Source organism: Drosophila erecta, unplaced genomic scaffold, assembly GCF_003286155.1.
Source record: "Drosophila erecta strain 14021-0224.00,06,07 unplaced genomic scaffold, DereRS2 tig00000000-arrow-pilon, whole genome shotgun sequence".
Classification (NCBI taxonomy): Eukaryota; Metazoa; Arthropoda; class Insecta; order Diptera; family Drosophilidae; genus Drosophila; species Drosophila erecta.
The window spans coordinates 14,705,726-14,725,706 of NW_020825194.1; the positions used below are offsets into that span (position 1 = coordinate 14,705,726).

The 19,981-nt window shown below is 44.3% G+C and overlaps 3 protein-coding genes across 11 annotated transcripts; 1 reads left to right on the forward strand and 2 right to left on the reverse strand.

The window, feature by feature from the left end:
• Positions 1-28: 28 nt before the first annotated feature.
• LOC6553842 (periostin) lies at positions 29-8,477 on the reverse strand. Of its 7 annotated transcripts, none has more exons than XM_015154408.2 (10): positions 8,394-8,477; positions 7,872-8,005; positions 7,135-7,206; positions 4,296-4,426; positions 3,755-3,896; positions 2,357-2,548; positions 2,001-2,286; positions 1,467-1,935; positions 716-1,398; positions 29-653 (listed from the first exon to the last, which is right to left on the reverse strand). In XM_015154408.2, the coding sequence occupies exons 1-10, from the start codon at positions 8,475-8,477 to the stop codon at positions 168-170; spliced, it is 2,679 nt and encodes an 892-aa protein (XP_015009894.2). In that variant the 3' UTR covers positions 29-167. The 7 variants fall into 7 exon arrangements, with proteins under 7 accessions (XP_015009894.2, XP_026833681.1, XP_001980481.1 ...); XM_026977880.1 differs by having other exon boundaries at positions 4,296-4,621; XM_001980445.3 differs by having other exon boundaries at positions 7,872-7,983; positions 8,394-8,465.
• Positions 8,478-9,616: 1,139 nt separating this feature from the next.
• On the reverse strand, positions 9,617-11,118 carry LOC6553841 (tachykinins). 2 transcript variants are annotated; one of them, XM_026984009.1, is made up of 3 exons: positions 10,449-11,118; positions 10,086-10,296; positions 9,617-9,850 (listed from the first exon to the last, which is right to left on the reverse strand). In XM_026984009.1, the coding sequence occupies exons 1-3, from the start codon at positions 11,103-11,105 to the stop codon at positions 9,837-9,839; spliced, it is 882 nt and encodes a 293-aa protein (XP_026839810.1). In that variant the 5' UTR covers positions 11,106-11,118; the 3' UTR covers positions 9,617-9,836. The 2 variants fall into 2 exon arrangements, with proteins under 2 accessions (XP_026839810.1, XP_026839809.1); XM_026984008.1 differs by having other exon boundaries at positions 10,086-10,320.
• A 3,367-nt stretch (positions 11,119-14,485) lies between these two features.
• On the forward strand, positions 14,486-18,513 carry LOC6553840 (beta-galactosidase). 2 transcript variants are annotated; one of them, XM_026984010.1, is made up of 6 exons: positions 14,486-14,641; positions 15,929-16,120; positions 16,256-16,477; positions 16,534-16,748; positions 16,812-17,229; positions 17,297-18,513. In XM_026984010.1, the coding sequence occupies exons 3-6, from the start codon at positions 16,257-16,259 to the stop codon at positions 18,354-18,356; spliced, it is 1,914 nt and encodes a 637-aa protein (XP_026839811.1). In that variant the 5' UTR covers positions 14,486-14,641; positions 15,929-16,120; position 16,256; the 3' UTR covers positions 18,357-18,513. The 2 variants fall into 2 exon arrangements, with proteins under 2 accessions (XP_026839811.1, XP_015010085.1); XM_015154599.2 differs by lacking the exon at positions 15,929-16,120.
• The last annotated feature ends 1,468 nt before the right edge of the window (positions 18,514-19,981 follow it).

A 19,981-nucleotide genomic window follows, 5' to 3' on the forward strand; every position in this document is an offset into this window, starting at 1 on the left:
CCTTTCGATAAATATACTTCAGTTCATGTTTGTTTAAAGACTATTTATTTTATTTATCAGCGAAGATTCCGAGCTTTTTGTGGCTTCCAATCAATTGACAAATCGTAAGAGTAAATATAAATATCTGCTTTATATATCAATATGCATGAGATGGGTGCGAGCAACGCTCAGAAGAAGACATCGAAGTCGCCCTGTGGCTGATAGCCAGCTCCGGGCGGGATCAGCTGGGGTCGCTGCTGCTGGCGCTGTGGGCGTGGCACGATGATGTCGTTGATCTCGTGGAGAATTCCATTGGTGGCCACCACATCGCACTTGGTGACGCCGGCGTTCTCGATCTTGGGACGGCGATCGCGGGTGATGCGCAGATGCTGGCCAGAGATGGACTCAATGGAGCGGACAAATGGCCAGTTGGTTGGAATAATGCCGGCACAACAGACAACATCCTCAACGATATGGGTCTTGACCAGGGACATGGGATCGGCGGGCTTGAAGCCCTCGCCGGACTCGTTCAGCTCCTCGAAGACATCGTTCTTGGGCACCAGCAGGGTGAGACTCCTCGAATCGTTGGACAGCAGCTGGGTGAGATTAGCCTTGCGAACCAGCTCCAGGAACTTGCTGTAGTTGGGATTAGCCTCCAGCAGCTTAAGCATGTTCTGCGGGCAAATTTACAAACAAACTTAAGCAATATATTCCTGGAAAACCTCTAGGAACTCACATTCTTGGGTGGCGCCAAAGCACGATCCACCTGGTGGAGGACGGATCCGCAGCTCTCGTCATCGAAGTGCACCAGACGGGCGCAGTTGACCGTTGCCCGGTTCATCACGTCCGAGAAGAGGGCATGTGTGGAGTAGAGATTCAGACGCACACTGGATCCAGCAACCGTGGGCAGGGACTTCTCCGACAGGTCACAAGTTTTGATCATGGGCTTGACGACATGGTAGTTGAGGAACTCTAGCAGATCCAAGTTATGATCCAGCAGCTCCGGCTTTTCCTTGAGCATGCGAGCCCATTCCGTATTCTGCAGAGCCTTGTCAGTGGGTGCAAAGATGGTCACGTTGTCCAGATCGTCGAACTGATCATCGTAGCCAGAGGCCTCCAGCAGTCGCTGGAAGATGGTCAGGTTCTTTTGCGACATCAGCGTGGTCATGGGCAGAGCTGACTCGGTGGGCAGGATGGTGTCGATCACGTGCAGGACACCATTGGTGCCCATGATATCGGCCTCAATTATTTTGGCCAGGTTGTTGATGTAGATGGGAGTCGGCCCAGTCTGATTCGCCGCGCGGTTAGTGCGGTTGAGGAGCAGGGGTTCTCCCAGCAGATTGTAGGCAGTCGTCTTGGCGCCCGGAACAGTGGCCAGCGAGCAGAAGGTGAGGTCCAGCAAGTGGTTCTTCAGGATGTCTACGGAATGAATGCGAATCATTTTGTGTTAGTCAACTGGTTGTGGGTTAGTTTCCCGAACAACTCACTTGAGGCACAACCACGACCCTCCTTGAGGGCACGACGCAGATGGGGTTCCAACTTGTCGAAGGCGGCATCGGTGGGCACAAAGATGGTCACCGGCTTGTCATCCTCCAGCATGGCGCTCAGGTTGGTCTTCTCCAGAACAGTGCGCATAATGGACATATCCGCACGCTCCCTGATGATGTCCATCAGGTTCTTGGTCAGCGGCTTCAGCACTCCACCCAGAGTGTGGACGAGGGCCTGCTCCGAGAGCTTGTCGTGCTTCTCGATGGGCACACAGTTGGCGGCAAAGCGGTAGGGTTCCAAGCCCAAAGCCGCAGGCAGCTGGTAGCTGTTGATGCGGATCTTCTGGTCAGGCAGCTCCGTCTGCAGAAGCTTCTCATTGGGCACGTCCTCCAGCTGAACTTCGCCGAGCACAGCGTGCAGTTTGTAGATGGATGGCTTGGAAGCCTCGGCCTTGGCATCTTCAACATTCTGTTGTTTGCAATAAGAAAGACAACTTTATTCAGATTACTTTAAGTAACCAAAGGCACACTCACATTCTCTTGCTGATGGTGACCACGGTACTCCATGAAGGCGGCGTCGTTGGGCACGAAGAGGGTCACCTTCTTGCCACTGCCGGCGCCGAGCATATCGGCCAGTTCGCCGGCAGTGCGAGCGCTCTCCAGGAACTCCTTGGCACCCATGTCACTGGCCGTGGCCTCCACGTCCTTGATGTCGATCTTCTCGCAGGGCGTCGTGAAGTCGGCGTTTCTGGGGCGTCCATATCCATGGCAGCACTGGCGGGTCAGCGTCAGCGTTTTCTTCTTGCCATTTTGATTCACGCTGGAGGGGATTAGGTATTCAATCAATTGGATTATACGCGTATTAGGTAATCCTAGTGTAATCTGCTTACATCTTGGTGCAGACGTGCTTGTTGGGCTTCTCCGCGCAGGAGTTCACGCTGAATTGGAACTGGCCAAAGAGTGGGGATCGCACCACGTTGGTAACGCCATCACGTTCCTGGCCAAAGGTGTCCACGGTTTCTTCACCCTCCGTTTCGGTGGCCACGGTCTCGTCTTCCTCCTTTTCGGTGCACACATTGGGTCTGAATGAATCGAAAGATTGGATGTTGGTTAACTAAGTGATGTGGTAATCGTGCACTAGGTCTTTGAATATATGTACATATATGGTGCTTATAACTTGTAAGCAATTACTAACAAGACCTTGTTAGGTTTTTCACAAAATTCCTTTATACAGCTCTCTAGCCAAACCTACAAATTCCCTGCTAATGAGTTGGCCATATATCAGACGTGCAAATCGAAATGTCAATGTACTATACTCACAGAGCCCACAGTATAATTCTGATTCAACCCTAAAATTGCCATATACCCACAACTCCGAATCCAATCCAACTTTGTTGGTTGATCAGTGCTCGCCAACCGACTGTTTGCCCAATGGATTTGCACAATGAGGCGGCATAGAAAGCATAGTTATACTATACAAACTGACTTTTATATAAACGCGTTCGTGTGTTGGCTTAACAGCTTTGCCAGTCCATCAATTCAATTATGGCAGCGATGAGACGCCTCGCAGTTTTGGCTTCTGAATGCGAACTCATTGTGTGCGTAGATTTTAGAAATTTCTCACTGAACCATATAGCATATAGCAGTCGCATATAAACAATATACATACGAGTATGTAGTTTGTAATGCAGCTAATTTTTCAATTTGCCACATCTGTGACTTTCATTTTACTATGCCCGCAGCAACGAGTTCATCGCACACTACAAAAAAGACGACAAGTGGATTTCGCAATTTATAAAAGTGCAAGCTCGGCTGAGGAAACCGTGTAGTTGTGCACTTATCCAATGTAGTCACTATAACACTATATCTCTATATATTCATTCACTTTTCCCCATATACTTGCACAGTGCCCATCTGGTTGGGCAATTAATCACATAAGCAATCGATCCCTGGAAAAATATTAAGCAGCCTCAGCTGCGGGTAATCTTGGATGGAAAATTATTTAAGTAGGTATTTGCTACCTAATTGATATGCTCGATTGCCTCTATAATGGTGATAACCCATCAAACCCATCACAATTACAGCTTACTTTGGAAGACACCATACACCGTATAGACAATCACATATTTAATGGGTCGTATGAACTTGACATTGTGCTGTTTTAATTGCCAAATGCCAAGAACAGCGAAGTTGGACGCAGAATCACTCGAGTGCGGCGATTAGGAAAGACGCCAAATTACTGACCATAACTTTTTAGCCATCTAGTGCCCTTGATCGATGCCACTCACCCCTTCCACCAGGGCTCCTGGGCAGCTCCAAAGCCGAAGCCTCCGAACGAGTTGAAGAACTCATTGCCAAAGAAGGGGAACGACTGCTGGAAGAATATGGCTGGATTCGGTGCATTCACATCCGTGGTGATGGTGTCCACATCTGCGAAGTAAGGAAACATTTAATGCTGTGCTGCAAATTCAAGTTTATGACAATATCTGAACACACTTAGAATATATTTTAGTAGCAGTTTTAATTACGCTGAGCTTAAGTTTGTACATAATATTCTTTAAAGTGCACTTTTCATGGCATTGTTCAATCACTATAATTAAGCAATTGATTGTTGATCAAGGTGGGCCAGCTCTTGCTGGTGCAAAGTAGTTTATGGATTGCGATTAGTCGCGTCTTAGATTCAATTTTAGATTGAAATGCAGATTTAATTTGAGATTGAGAATTAGACTTGGAAATAATTGCAAGCGGAACAATTAGAAGAGTTTCGGACTTCCACTTCAATTGATTTTAATCCTATTTCTAAATATATATCCCATAGGGAGCACTTACTGAAGGGCTTCTGCTCCACGCCGCCGGGAGTTTGAGCGGGAACGGTGGCCGCCGTCTCCTGGCGTCCCTGCGGCTGCGGCTGCTGCTGGTGCTGGTGCTCCAGGGGCACGAACTCGGTGTCGAAGCCGCTGCTGAATAGGGGCAACAGGTGAGATGAGTGGAGCTGCGGAGCCAGCGGGGCAGGGCCGCTCCAGACGCTCGCCATCCGCTGCGAAGCCTGGGCATGCAGTGGATCGTGTGGCTCGAGTGGTGCAAGTGGTGCGAAGGGCAGGGGCGCGAACAGGTTGCGATGCGCCGGCAATGGGTGGGTTAGATGTGGCATAAAGCTGGGTGGTGGGTGGTGGTGTAGAGTGTTGTGGTTAGTGTATACAGTATATGCTGTGAGTGTGTGTGTTCGTGTGTTCATGCAAATTCCAGTGGCGAGCGGAACGAATCGAAACGGAACCGGGACCCAATAATTCATATGCCTTCATTGTTGCCTCGCATAAAAAGAAGCTCAGCTCTAGCCCCCACAAAACTAAATACATATATATCTGCATATATCTGTGTAGTATATATGCTGATCGTGCTCATTGTTTAGGTTTTTTGCGCAGCATTTACCTGTGCCGCATACTAAGCGCCTCTCAGGGGAGCTCTTATTTAGAATCAAATGAAAATAACTTTTTAAGTGCCGAAACAATCGCTGAAAAAGGCGAACAAAACTTGAGCAATGTTCCTGCACTTGCCATCCATCAACTGAGATTTATGTCAACGGATTTGGGTTTTTTTGCTGTGTCTCCCAATGCATTCGAAATCTAGAAACTGACTCAGATACTATACTTTCTATGAAGAGATACGCGTTAGGCAACTTCAAATCTTTTTCTATCTTCGCTGCGGCTCATTAAAATTCGCTTCGCGGGAGCTAATTAAAAAAAGCTCATAATAAGAGCTAAATGAAAAATAAAATAAAAATACAAAGCGAAACTAGCTGGAAATAAATAATAAAACAATAATGCCCGCAAAGGCGAAACGTAAACAATTTGTTGGGTTGCTGACTTTGAGGTACTTCTGTGTATCCGATTCACTTCTGGTTGGAGTTCTGCCTCCGACCAAGATGACTCATCCGGCGGGACGTGATCGGCAGGGCTCAAAGCGGCTTTGGGAGTGATACAGACGATTTAAGCCGTCATTACGATATAGAGGCTTGGCCAGTTGCCAGATGATAGTGTTCCTTTTTTCTTTTCTGCTTCTACCATGTCAGATTCACTAGAAATCACTTATATCATATTGCTGGCGCGGTAGAGCACTCAGTTTGAATCAATTGTGTGTTCATCAATCAACTAAACACCATAATATTCAATACAAAGTAATGCTTCATTTATTCGCAATAATAATGTACGCTAACACGTTATCATGAATATTTCCGATTACTTGAAAATAAGTCAAAAACTTTTTTGTTTTTCATTATAGTTACAATGGCACGTTGATTATTCAATGGAAAGAATATTTAAAAATGCATACGTTCATGAACAAATTTGAATAAAATACATAAAAAATCTAGCAGTGGAAACAGTGCTTTTTGAAACCTAGGAATAAATACTCTTTTGTTATCTCATTTTGTATATATGATTTAAAAAATTCCAAATATATACATTTTTGAAACTGTCAACTGTATGTTGTTTGATGAGATTTTAAATATATGCATTTAGCAGTAAATCAATGACCCAGCAGTTTGTGATAGATTAATGATTATTTGAAGTATTTGTTTTGTGAGCAAGGTTTTCACTCCTACGCTGAATATCTATGGACCGCATATCCAATCTGTGAACCGAATACAATTCGTAAACAAACTAAATTCTGCCCGGTTGAAGCCAGAGCGAAAGTCATTGGCCACAGAAATTTCCAGGGAAATGTTTACGTCGGGGGCAGAGATGGATCCAACCAAATGGCTGCCTGATTTAATTAAAGCGCAGCCGTGGCAGGCAGAAAAAAACAACCAAATTGTGGGTGACCCAATTCGAGGGCAGATTATAGAGTTTGTGATGGGGGCATTCTTTAGCCGGCGCATTACACTTCCCACAATATGCCACTTTATGCCGTGTCAAATGTCAATTGCTTTCAGGGCCAAAACCGTTCGAGATTTGTTGGCCAAAGATGAGCCCTGCGGCGGATTGAACCCAAAGGTGGCAAAGTCAGCCAAGTGTGGCGCGACCGGCGAAGATCGGAGGATGAAGATGTGGATGTTGGAGATGTTGGTTGCCCAAGTCCCGCGGTGTTGCCCCACTTTAGTTGCACATTGTTCTCTTGCGATGCAGTATCTTTCGCAAAAAAAAGAAGAAAACTAAGACAAATGGAAGACTCAGATCGTGGCCTTTGTGCATTCCCAATTGCGGCAAAGAACCAACCCGGTTCGATGCGGATTTATTGGCAGACTATCTCTGCGACTCAACAGTTTCAGTTTGAGGTTTATCAATTGAGGTCAGTACTCGCCGGGCTTTGGACTTTCTTTCTGAGGGAACTTTTCGCTCTTTCAGCGCCTTCGCTACCATAAACATTTCGGTCAACTTTATTTGCAGTTTCGTTTAGCGGGCTAAAAATTTCTCCAAGAACAAACAGGGCTCGGTGCTTGGTGGGCTTTAAAATGTCATAAAAAGCACTGAACCCGGTATTAGCCAACTTTTATGTGGTGTCACTGTGGTGGCCCTCCGGCGGAACCAGTGAGTAAAAAAATATTAAAACTGTTTAAGCATTTTAAAGTTGTTTCTCATGTAAGCCTCGTCGGTATGTTTGCTTTGGTAAGTAGTTGTGAATGAGCAAATCTACTGGGGAATGGGGATTGCTGGGTTTACTTATAGTTCACCTGGACTTATCTGAGGACTCGTGTGAGGAACCCGAAGAGTCGTCGAATTCGGCAACCTCATCAGAACTTGAACTGGAATTCAACATTTTATTTATTGGGACAGGTTTAAAAGGTCGGGCGCTTGGGAAACATCTACCAGGGGTAACATCAAACATTCTATGGGACTTAAGCACTTAATAATAACGATTATTGTTCGCAATTAGCGTCGAACTTCCACCACTTGGTCTTCAGCCATTTATTTGAAAACGTGATTATAAAATATCATAATGGCTTACACAAAATTCTTGGTAAATTGTGGGTTACATTAATTTTGTTACGAACGTTATTATTGAAATGTTTCAAAACGTTTCAGTTGTGGGATCGATCTAGTTAGTCATAGTTAATGAAATCAGTTTGATCTTGTACCTGTTTCGAAGTGTTTTTGAGATGTTTCCGAAACGGGTTTTCATATATTTCGGTTTGGCATGTTATGTAAAATTTTGTACCATGATTCTATGAATTTGTAAATGTTAAATTAGACGGGTATTGCGATTTTGGTGAGCTCCAATAGTTTGATTTTGTGGGTCCCAGGCATTCCTGGCATTTCCATTGTGTTCCGATAACATCAAACATTTAGTTCATGCCTTATCAGAAGATGTCGATGTATGTTAACCATTAAGACAAACTACGTGAAATGTGCATGAAACGAACGCTACACAGCGCGAAAAAGTGTGGAAAATGTTGGGATTAATACTCACTCGCCGTAGAATGGAACCGCCTGTATCTGGATTGATCCCAGGAGGAGTAGGCAGGCCCACAGCCGTAGCATGTTCGCTATCACAATCCTAATCTGGAGCCTCGGTTTGGGAGCTAAGTAAATGAACGAGACAAGCTGAAAGTTGCTGTAATCAAGGGAATGGCTGAGCCTGGCCGAATGGCTGGTTGGATTCGAGAAATTTCACTGCGATGGATGGAAAAATCAGCTGGGAAACCGAAGAAATACAGGTTTTCCACGCAGCGCTGCACTCGCGTATGTAGGTGACTGATTTTGGGAGTGAGAGCGGCGGTCGAAGAAGAAAATTTTCCACTGTCTTCACGCATTAATTGTGAATATACGGATAGACGACATAACATACATATGCTGCCTGTCGCTCACGTATAATTATTGTGAATTGTCTTGTTTTACAACAAATTGGCACACACTCAATTATCAAATGTCTCCGGCTCCTTCGGCTGTTTGGTAGTTTTAATCGAAAGAAACGGGCACTTGTGGCACTCACGAAAGTGGTTATAGGTTGCTTGATCCGACGATGTGGCCGCTTCAAGTCGCAGTTTAAAACTAACTGCCTCAGAACGTCGAGCATCTGGTATTTATAAGCTGCTCTGCCGCAGTCGCTGCCGACTCCTCTGCCGACATCAACGCATGTAGTGATCATGGGAGCTTTGGGAGAACGGAGAGAACTTTTGGGGACGCTTTAAGTCGGGTGTACCTATATACATATGTACGTATGTACATGCAAATAGTGCGGGTGGCAGGAGGCTCGAACAAATTGTGAAAGTGCCAGCTATTAGCACTTCATGGCAAAGTGAGTGAAACGAAGCACTTTTATTAATCATAGTACTCAAAATACTCAAAATACCTTAGCGTTTCGAAACTAAACGTGTGTAGGATCCTATAATATAGGCCAGTATCACTAGACTAAGACTTGGCGTTCATTTTCAACATGCAATTGAACCGCATTCATTTTATTCAACTTTCATACTTTCAGGTGAATACAACATTTATTAAACAGTTCCTAGAATAATTTTCAGGTAAAACGGCACCTCATGTCCTACCTGTATGTGTTAGCCAGTGCGCACTTGCAATTTCGGAAATTCCCGTAACCTCTAACACCCATCAATCACTGTGGTTTCTGCTCTGTTCCGCCTGATTAGAAGTCTCCTCATATTTTGAAACTGTTCCGATCGCTTTTTATTGTTTTGTATAAACAAGATGTCAGCTTGTAGCTACATGTGTAGATGAAATTGAATTTCTCGGAACTGTGAGAAGACTTTTTAATGTGTTCTTGTATTTAATTGTTTGTTTTTAGTCAATATGAGATGATGAGTCGCCTATTCCTGAATCTACAGTATGTGTATATGTATGCATAATGGAAGTCATTGTTGAAAAACCCTTTTAGTTCCCTGTAAATATCTGTACAAATCGTTTACATCAGTTTCTGAAATAAATATTTATTCATTATTTACAATATTTATTTGTGCCATTTATGTAGGTGTATATATATCTTGTATACGTAGATGTACCACAACTGAAATGTATCTTTAAATATATTTGTTTCAAATAAATAAATACTTTCCCATTTTTCTGTTTATCTTGTGCAATTGAACGCCTTCTAGTTTAATGTTCATCGTAATTTTGATTAAAAGTTTACACTTAGATATGCAAATAGTACAATTGAACTAACACAATCTTTGAAGCATCATTCAATTTGAAATGTATTCACAATAAATTATTTGCAAGTCTCGTTATACATGAAGCTGAAATTTTGTGTATCCGTGTTTGAAATAATCTCCAGCCCAGTGATTATTTAAAACACTCTTGTGATCCATTCTGTTGCCAAATCTGCTCTTCCGGCCTCCTGCGTTCATCTATTTTCGCATTTCCTAGTTTTGTAGCTCTAAGAGGAACTTCCATCAAGATCATTCAAATCGCTCAGCGCCGCCTACTCGAAAAGTGCTGTGTGGATAAAGGCGAAAGAATAATCAAAATCCATAATTAATAGAGTATATAAGTGGGTTTTCCCGATGGACGAGCAATAAATAACAAATGTATTAATTGAAGACTGAAATAAGCTAGTTGCTAATAATAGGTTGCCACCTTGGGTAACTTTTGGGATTTTAGGAACACAATATCTTTTTAAGCAAATCGTATTTTTTTACCAACGAATTTTGGTTGCATGAGTTCGAGTTACCTGGCCGTTTGCCTCGCATTCCAAGGAATCCGTTGGGCGCCCGCTTCTCTCCCCAGAGGTAGAGCCAAGGATGAACCAGAGATTGCTCATGATCTTCCCCAATCCCAATCCCGATGCCGTTGCCCTCCAGATCGCTCTTCTTGCCACGCACCGCCACAAATTTGCTGTTGAAGTCCGCGAAGCGCTGCTGTTTGCCCCTTAAGTCATTGGACTTTTTAAAGAAAGTGTGCCAGAACTAGGGTCGATTAGATCTTCACATACTCGACGATCGACAACAGTACGCAATTCAATGGTCTCTGTCATGTGTTATTCATCAAGAGAGGCCACTGTACTTGCCACCAACTGCATGGTAAGTCGACTTACATCGGAGAGAGCTGCCCGCTTGTAGTGCTGATGGGAGACGTCCTTCTTGCCGCGCATCCCCACAAACGAGTTGATCGGCGCCCGCTTCTGCTCCAGCTCCGTGGCCTCGTCCGCCTCCGCATCGTCTTCTCCAGCCAGCAGGGCGGGCCGCTTGCCTCGCATGCCCGTGAATCCAGTGGGCGCCCGCTTGCCCACCGCTGAGCCATCATACCCAGCAATGCGATCGAAGTAGTCCTGCAGCAGGCTCTCCCGCAGCCGCTCCTCCTCCAGGCTCTGCAGCACTTCGTACAGGCGGGGGTTGATCGGGAAGACCTTCTTGCCGCGCATGCCCATGAAGGCAAGCGGTGCCTTCTTCAGGCGCCGCCCGTTCTCGGAGTAGCCGCTGTCCGCCTCCATGTCGGCGTAATCTAGCGGATCGGGTCCCGATCCCAGCCAGTTGCCCTCCGAGGTGTCGCGCTCCTCGTCCTTCTTGCCGCGCATCCCAATGAAGCTGGACGTGGGCGCCCGCTTCACCACCCTGCGCGACTCATCGGGTCCCGGCGTGAGTGGGCTGCCGGAGACCTCCGCCTCCGTGCCCGTGTCCGCCGCACTCGATGATGCCGTCAGCAGGAGCAGCAGCAGCAGCGCCACTGCTACCAAACCGCTCAGTGGGCGCATTGGACGTGGCGAGCTTTTAGGCGGGCTTGGAAGTCGATGCGCTGCTGGAAAAGCGGACTTGCGAAAAAATCGATGCTTTACTACGATGTACTTATAGGGATACTTATTGGGTAACTATGTTCTTAGGGAATTATGTTTATTTTAAATATTATTATTAGGGAATTGTGTTTATTTTATATGAACCTCTATATATTTTATTAGATATTATCACAAGGAAATGTTGATAAATCACAATTTTTTGCTAGAAAATAGTTCAATTTATTTTAAGTAGCTAAGTATAATCACTATATTTATAATTGTACCGATTAAATTTACCTCTACTCAGCAGCTTTGTAAGAATTTGAAAGAATTTAGCTGTATTCTGGTGTATAAATACTCAGGGTTATATTCTCACTCGCGTAAACAATTAAAAAAATTACTAGAGGTATTAACAAGAGGAGGCGTATGAGGAGTAACCCTTTAAAAATGCTTTTCCATTTCATTTCCTGCTTTGTTTGTTTTGATTTTCCCTGCTTTTTTTTTGCTTTTTGCATATACTTGCTTTAGTGCACTTAGACTCGCAAATTCCCCGCGGCGGCGTCTACTTGACCTTTTTGTAACCGTGTTCTGGGATTAGCGGGGGGTGTGCATAGGCTAAGGAGCTTGTGGGGAAACAGAATGCTATCCAACATACATTCATGCAACATAATATTTAAAAAAATTATAATACAAACTGTGTTTTATAATAAAATGTTGAATAGGATCGGTTTAATAAAAGGGGAGAATATGCTTAAGTTGTGTGCAAATGATAGATCATAACCATTGCAATCCGCTATTTTTAGTGCCGCAAGTTTCTGCGGAAATATCCAAACACATTCTGATGCTCATGAGTGCTGGCCTTTAGGCGAGATGCAATCGAGTGCAAGTGCAACGGCGGCTGATGCTGCAACTCTAGTCCCAAATGCAAACACACTGGACGAAATGGGGGAAGTGCACTCAAGCATTAAAATTCAAATATATAGATGTCGAAATTGATTTGGCTTATAATAAATTTATTATTAAGTCGAATACAAATATTTAAATACCTAAGTAGTTTGTATAATAATGGTATTTCAAACTGTCTTCTTGTCTTTTTACAACTAGACTTTTCCCGTATACTTTCGAGTGCAGCTTCCCATGTTGCAAGTATCTCTAACGAGTTGACGCCACGCATGATTATGCCAAGCCTTGTAAAGTGAAATTGCCATGCAAATAAACCCCTGGCCTGGTGGCTAAAACCCGGGGGAAATGGGGGCAAACGGTGTCGAAGTGGCAGCTGCAACAGAAGCAATAGATGTAAAAACGGTGGCGACGTCTAACGATGCGATGCGCACAGGAAACAACAAACATGTAATTCAATTGATTGCCACCGGCGGCGACAACCACAAACAAGCAAACATTGCAGCTTCGAGCAGAAAAGTGCAGAAGCAATTCAATTGAACTTAGCGAAATGCATTTGAATTCAATTGATGTCGCGTCTGCCACAATCAACAGGTTGTTAGGCACTTAGGTCTCATCGCTGTTATGATTACGACGCCTCTGTTTGCTTGGAGTTTGAATGGAGCCAAAGTGCTAAAAGGGCCGAAAGTTTGCTGTTTTTTTGGGCTTAAACAATATAATATTAGGGACTAGAGGAGAGGTCCTAAAATGTCAAAGCATCGGAACATGTCAGTTGTACTTTAAGCCAACAGTGGTCATAAGTACCGGATTCAATTTTTTAATTACAATGTGGGAGGTATGAAAAAATAGTTGCCTACACAGGAAAACATGAGTACTTGATTAGGCAGGTTATAATTAAATATTCTCGAAATTTTTTTTTTTAAATCACTTTTGGCTCCTTCTTGGTTAACTGATACCCAGTAACTTGCTATCTTATCCCACTGTGCCCAACTAATTCCAGTAGAGTTTGCTGCTGCAAAATTAACAGTGTGCAAATGTGGCGAACTTCCGGTTCTCGAGCTACCTGGCCCGGCTCGTCAAGCCACGTCCTGGCAGGACAGGAGGACATGAGGACGCCAGGACGCCAGGACATCGGGCTGACAGGCGGCAGTTGGACAATGGAACCGCACTAGGAAAACTCAACTCCCACCGCCGCCTTAATGCGGATAAGCTGTTAACTTGGCCATGTCTGTTGTCTAATTGTCTATGTAGGACACTCTCTGTCCCAGAACGTGCGTGTGTGTGTGAGAGTGTGTGTGTGTGTGTGAGTGTGCCTCGGGGTGTGTGTGCATCCCAAAGGACACTTTAAACTGCCGACAGGCGTGCGAGATTAAAGACGTGCCAAGTCGTCCTACGTCTAGATTTACATTTTGGCCAACACATTGTGTGCTCGGCCTTTGCTTTTCGTGTGTGTGTGTGTGTGTGTGTGTGCGCCCTTTTTCCGTGGGTGAATAAGATGGGCCCATTAGCCCAGTTGTAAGAAAGGACTACGCAATGTGACCCAACAACAACAGACGAACGGAATCAGAGAGGGCCAGCAGAAATGTATGAAATTAATAATAAAACAACATGGAAAACTCACTTTTCGGCCAATTGCCCGCGGCTGCATTTCCATGTCACCCTATTTTGCATGCGAAAAAGAGGTCAGAGTTCAGGCCAAAGCAAATACACACAGTTAATGCATAAAAAATGAGGCGTGACCATAATTCGAAATCGACTCCTTTTTATTTTTTTGTACTAGCAGCTGCAGCCCAATTCCGAATTTCCACCGGCATGCGTGTGGATTTTAAATAAATTTACATTAATTTTTTAGGAAAATAACTTGAACATGCCTTAGGGGCACGGAATATTAAGCAGCACTCAATCGATGCATAAAGAGACTTCATCTATATAGTAGGTTAAACGTCAAGGATCAAGGATGGTAAGACCAATCCTTTTTTTTAATATATAGGTTGTATCATTAGAACACTGAATTTTTTTATATTAGTCAGTTTTTAATATATAGGTTGTATCATTAGAACACTGATTTTTTTGATATTAGTCAGTTTATTGTCAGTTTAGTCAGCCTATTTCTACTCAATATATTACTACTCATAAAGAAGAAATATTTTGATAGACCTATGTGAAATTATTTGGAATCTGTGCAAATATCTTTATGTCAATGGGAAACTAAAAATGGAAAACTAATAAGAAAAATAACGCTTCAGCTTTGACCAATATTTCACAATTAGAGCTGATGCTCTTTAAATTTTATAAACTTGTAAAGTAAAGTTATAAAGCACGTGTAAAGTGTTTTTTTATTTCGTTAGTTGCTTAGCCAAAATGTTGCTCAACAATGCTGCCGCCGCGCTGCAATTGCGCTGGCCTCATGTTGCCAGCCGCGGCTACGTTCTGTTCTGCACTTAATCGCGGTTTCTGGTTGCCGCACGATCAGTTTGAATTTGGATTTGAAGCGGAACAGTTGGCGCACTTTCCACAAAGTAATTGCAGCCATCGCGATCGCATTCTGTTTCGTCTGTGCTCTAAATCAACACAAAAGTTAAATACTTCTTTCACTGGGTGTAGCTGCAATCAGCGAGGTGAGTGTCACATGAATATTGCAGATTGTTTGGCTGGCTTTATTTGTTCGAAAACAAAAGAAACACCTGGACTCTTTTCGAAAGAAAAAAGGGAGTGATAGCCAACTTTCTCGCCTAATTGCGAGTAAAGTTAAGCCGCTCACGCAGTGGGTATTGAGCTTTGTTATGTCGGTAACTGGCATGCAAAATAATCTATTTAGGTCAGATGCCTAAAACTTACTGGGCTTGAGTCCACGTTTGCGTTCCCGTTCTGATTTTCCTTGGTCACAGCTGAATATATTTCGAATTCGTAGCTTAGGTGGCCAAATACGGGGGTCTTTGATGGCAGTGTATTTATTACATGTAAATTGACAGATCATTTGGTTAGAGGGGAATTTGCCTTATCGGCTGAAGAGCCATTTATTGATAAGAGGTAGGGAATCACAGCGAGTAAATCACAGCATTTATGTATTTTAAATATTCAACTTAATTGAATTAAACTGTTTATTTAGTGTAAATGAAGCATGTATGAAACTGGCTTGTCTCAACTTAAACTGCTGCATTCGGTATTTGTGTTAGACAAACAGTGAAGATTCTCTAAAGTAATGGATTTTAAATCGATTTGCTGTAAAGTATTTTGAGTTCATTGGGGGAAATTTTAAATAAAATAACCACCTGCCAAAATTGGTCAATTAAATGGCTAAATGAATCATAATGTGAATTTATAAAGTTCCCAAGCGAAAAACATTTATAAACAGATGGCGGACAAGCGTCAAAGAATAAAAAATCATAGAAATGATTTTTAATAAGCAATAATGATGACTGGAACAATATTTCATAGTTCAGCGTAATCAAAACAAGCCGCATCGAGAATTAAAAATAAAATAGAACACAAATACACGTAGCATACACTTGCCAAATAGCATAAAGTGAAGAAAGTGAAAAGCAACAAAGTGTGCCGATAAGAACGAATTCATAACAAAGTGTCCGAATACAGAAATAACAATCCATTATTATTGTGGAACAGCTGCTGGGGAAATAAAAAGTTTTATGCGAAACACTACTCTGCGTGAAGAAGCCAGATTAAATAATTGACTTAGGCTGAGCTTGAGCTTGCATTAATTAATGAGACCCGAAGGGAATGTGAAACACAAGAGTGAAACCAGAAAGAGCTCGGGCCAAGAAGTTCAGGGGGGCTTGAGTAAATGGAATTAATTTCAAACAATTCATAAGCAAAACAAACAAAAGATTTTATCATTTTGTTGTCACTAAGCAATTGAGCCGTGAACTTCAATTGAAACATTTCAGCTGAAACGAGACACGCTTTGCACTGCGATGAACTCAACTGGACTGATTTAGATTGATTCACTAGGAAGCGGAACGGGTTGGGTCTTCAGACTATCCGGAAGGAAAACGTGGCCTAGAGAGAACAGAACACCTAGTGGAATTTGTTCAGTTGTTCGACAATCTTTCAAAGAATGCACGGGACGTGTGATCAAAGTAAATAAATGTCGCCCATATTATTGTAGTGAGGAAAATAGTACTATGGGCAATTATAATATAAGGGCAATGCAATATTAAGCTGTCTCGATTCCCAGCACCTTAATTGATATAGAAATTCCCGTTATCCTTTAGAATGAAGTTTAGCATGGTGGTCCTGGTGGGTCTACTGCCGCTGCTGGGAGCTGCTTCAGAGAATCGCACTTTCGCAGTGGACTACGATAAGGATCAGTTCTTAAAGGATGGAGAACCATTCAGATTCATTGCCGGCTCCTTCCACTACTTCCGTGCCCATCCAGCCACCTGGCAGAGGCATCTTAGGACAATGAGAGCCGCGGGTCTGAATGCGGTGACCACGTGAGTCACTTCTGGGGCTTTAATGGTTCAATAGTCATGTTTCAATTAACTACAAGTTATGTGGAGTGGTCATTGCACAATCCGCGGGATGGCGTTTATGTTTGGAGTGGCATTGCCGATCTGGAGCGCTTTATACGCCTGGCCGTGGGCGAGGATCTGCTGGTCATCCTCCGTCCGGGTCCGTATATTTGTGCGGAGCGTGACATGGGCGGCTTTCCCTACTGGCTGCTCAATAAGTATCCGGGGATTCAACTCCGGACAGCAGACGTCAGTAAGTATTGCTTCTTCTATTATTTTCAGATTTTTCAGATTTCTTATTCCTTAAATGCCACAGATTATCTAAGCGAAGTTCGCATTTGGTATACCCAACTGTTTGCCAAGATGAACCAATATCTGTACGGCAATGGGGGGCCAATCATCATGGTTCAGGTGGAGAACGAATATGGCTCCTTCTTTGCCTGCGATCTCAACTATCGGAATTGGCTTCGCGATGAGACCGAGAGTCATGTCAAAGGTCAGGCGGTGCTCTTCACCAATGATGGACCCAGTGTGCTGCGCTGTGGCAAAATCCATGGAGTCCTGGCGACCATGGACTTTGGAGCCACGAACGATCTTAAGCCCATTTGGGCCAAGCTTAGAAGGTACCAGCCGAAGGGTCCGCTGGTCAATGCGGAATACTATCCCGGCTGGCTAACCCACTGGACGGAGCCGATGGCCAATGTTAGCACCCAATCGATTACTACCACTTTTATGTAAGTGTCAACTTGGTTTTCGGGAATAATTATATATAGTTGTATATAACTTTGCCTTGTCTTCCAGAAACATGCTGGATCATGGTGCCAGTGTGAACTTCTACATGTTCTACGGCGGCACTAACTTCGGATTTACAGCTGGTGCCAATGAAATTGGACCCGGAAACTACATGGCGGACATCACCAGCTACGATTACGATGCGCCCATGACGGAGGCGGGAGATCCCACTACCAAGTACCAGGCCCTGCGACGCATCATTGGCCGCTATCTCCCGCTGCCAAATCAACCCGTGCCCGGACCCGTTCCCAAGCGATCCTACGGCACTGTGCGTCTGACCATCTGCTGTAGTCTGCTTTCGCCGGAGGCGCGTACTCGTCTCTCCACTGGCTTTGTGCAGTCCGCCAAGCCGAAGAGCTTCGAGGCTCTGGGGCAGTATTCTGGGTTGGTGCTCTACGAGACCTGGCTGCCCAGTTTCCAGCGGGATCCTAGCATCCTGAGCGTTCCCGGACTGGCGGATCGAGGTTACGTTTATGTGGATGGAGAGTTTGTGGGTATTTTGGCCAGGGAAACACCCGTATTCGAATTGCCCCTTAGTGCCAGTGCCGGACGGAGGCTGCAGATCATCGTTGAGAACCAGGGTCGCATCAACTACGGTCGCCAGCTGAACGACTTTAAGGGCATCCTGCGGGATGTGCGACTGGACAAGCAGGTGCTGAGCAACTGGAACATGACCCAATTCCCCCTCGAGTCGTACGACAGCCTGGAGCAGCTGATTACCCGGTCGAATGAGGCTGCCCGTCAGGGCTTCCAGGAGCTAAAGAAGTTGCGCACAATGCTGCGCACTGGTCCCACCATCTACCACGGCCAACTGGACATCCAGAAGGAGTCGGACCTGGCAGACACCTATCTGGACATGTCCGGCTGGGGCAAGGGCATTGTCTTTGTGAATGGCGAAAATCTCGGCAGGTACTGGCCACTGGTGGGACCTCAGGTCACCCTGTATGTTCCGGCGCCCGTGCTCAAGGTGGGCTCAAACCGACTGGTGGTGGTGGAGTACCAGCAGACACCCACCTCACAGGAGCTGCACTTCCGGGACACCCCCATACTGAACGCGAGAACCGTTTAGTCGTCGGCCCAAGGACCTGGGCGACTTGCATCCATCGCTTTAGCCATACATCATGCATCATCCGTTTATGTAGATCTAAATGTAAATTTATGCGGTTTAACTTCTTTGCGAGACATTAAAGCAACTCCGAGACGGATGCGTCCTGTCTGCCTCGTTATCCCTTTTGTAAAAGACTCATTAAAGCTGTGGGGGCATGGAGGTGGGGGAGTGACAGGCCTGCCATGTGTGACCTTTGTGCTTTGGCCAAATTAATCCCTAATGATTGAAATTGAAATCCACAGAAATGCGCTGATGATGAGTCCCTAAGTCAAAGGCGAGTCGAAAAATGAGTCGCGTCTTGGTTCGTTGGTTTTTTTAGGCACCCAAAAGTTTTTATGACAATCCCACTCCATTTGTTTCCGCTGGCATTTGGCCTTCTTAAGAACATGTTATATTACTGCTGTTGATTTTGAAATGTGTACATGTTCTAGGATATTTTAGGATGGAGATTAACGATGTACTGGCCTAAAATATATTTAATTTACCGGTACTAAGGCTCGCCAAACTGTTTTCTTAAGATTGTTTAAACAAAGTGTTACACACAAAGTGTTACAAATACTGTTGTTTATCTACGCGTATTGTATATACTTTTCTCTATTAATATTTATGCTTGAACTAATAGTTTCATAGCCCTTCAGCTTTCCCACTGTCCTCGAACTGTAATAAAATATTTACCCAAATTGTGTACCAGGGCACGTTGACATTACACGGACTGCTCCCGGCCCGAAGAATGACTCCCTACTTGACCATCTCTTGTTGCCGTAATGAGTGCGGCAGCTACACTTGTTGGCCGGGTTAATTAGTCCTGGCCCACACACATTCACATGCACTGGCTAACATTTTAAAGGATCTTTCTTTTAGGCGCAGCTGCAGCTCAAGTATTTGTGTATTTTTTTTTTTTGCTGGCTACACATGCTGTAATTGCCCTGTTCTCGTTGTCCAAGTTGACATAAAACAAGTTAAGACCCAGGGGCAGTTTTAAAGCGCCGCCTCATGTTACCCGTGGCCACCCAGTCCATCCATAGTGGCTTTTTGGGAGAGTGCTCCTCTAATGGGATGGCGTTGCGTGCTGCCACCGGATGTGTGCCATCGCCATCCCAATCCCGGAATCTGGAGCCCTGCATTGATGTTGTTTTTTATTAGCTTTGGCCGCCGGCTGTCAATTGATGACCATCCTCCATAAACAATGTTTCTGCTCCCGCCGGACCCAAATATGTAAAAACAGAACGAACTTGACTCGGAGTAACCGGGTCCACTTGCTTTTTTATCACGCGATTGTTAAAAGTATCTTGTCAGCTAATCAAACCAGTTAACACTTTAATAGGACTGTCTTTTAGTTTGCTATAATAATTTCCTTTACAATCTGCAGCCTTAATGTGCGGTATTTGTCAGGATTTAAATTGTTAAATGTCAAATTGGGTGGATGCCACCCATGAAGTTTTACGGTGAGATTGGACAAATGTGCTGTCATAAAAACTTGTTGATGATATTAAGCAGACCCCCGAGATCAAATAGGATATAAAATCTGATAACAAAGCTTAAAGATTGCTCTTAACATGCCGAAGCATAAAATTTTGAATGTGTTG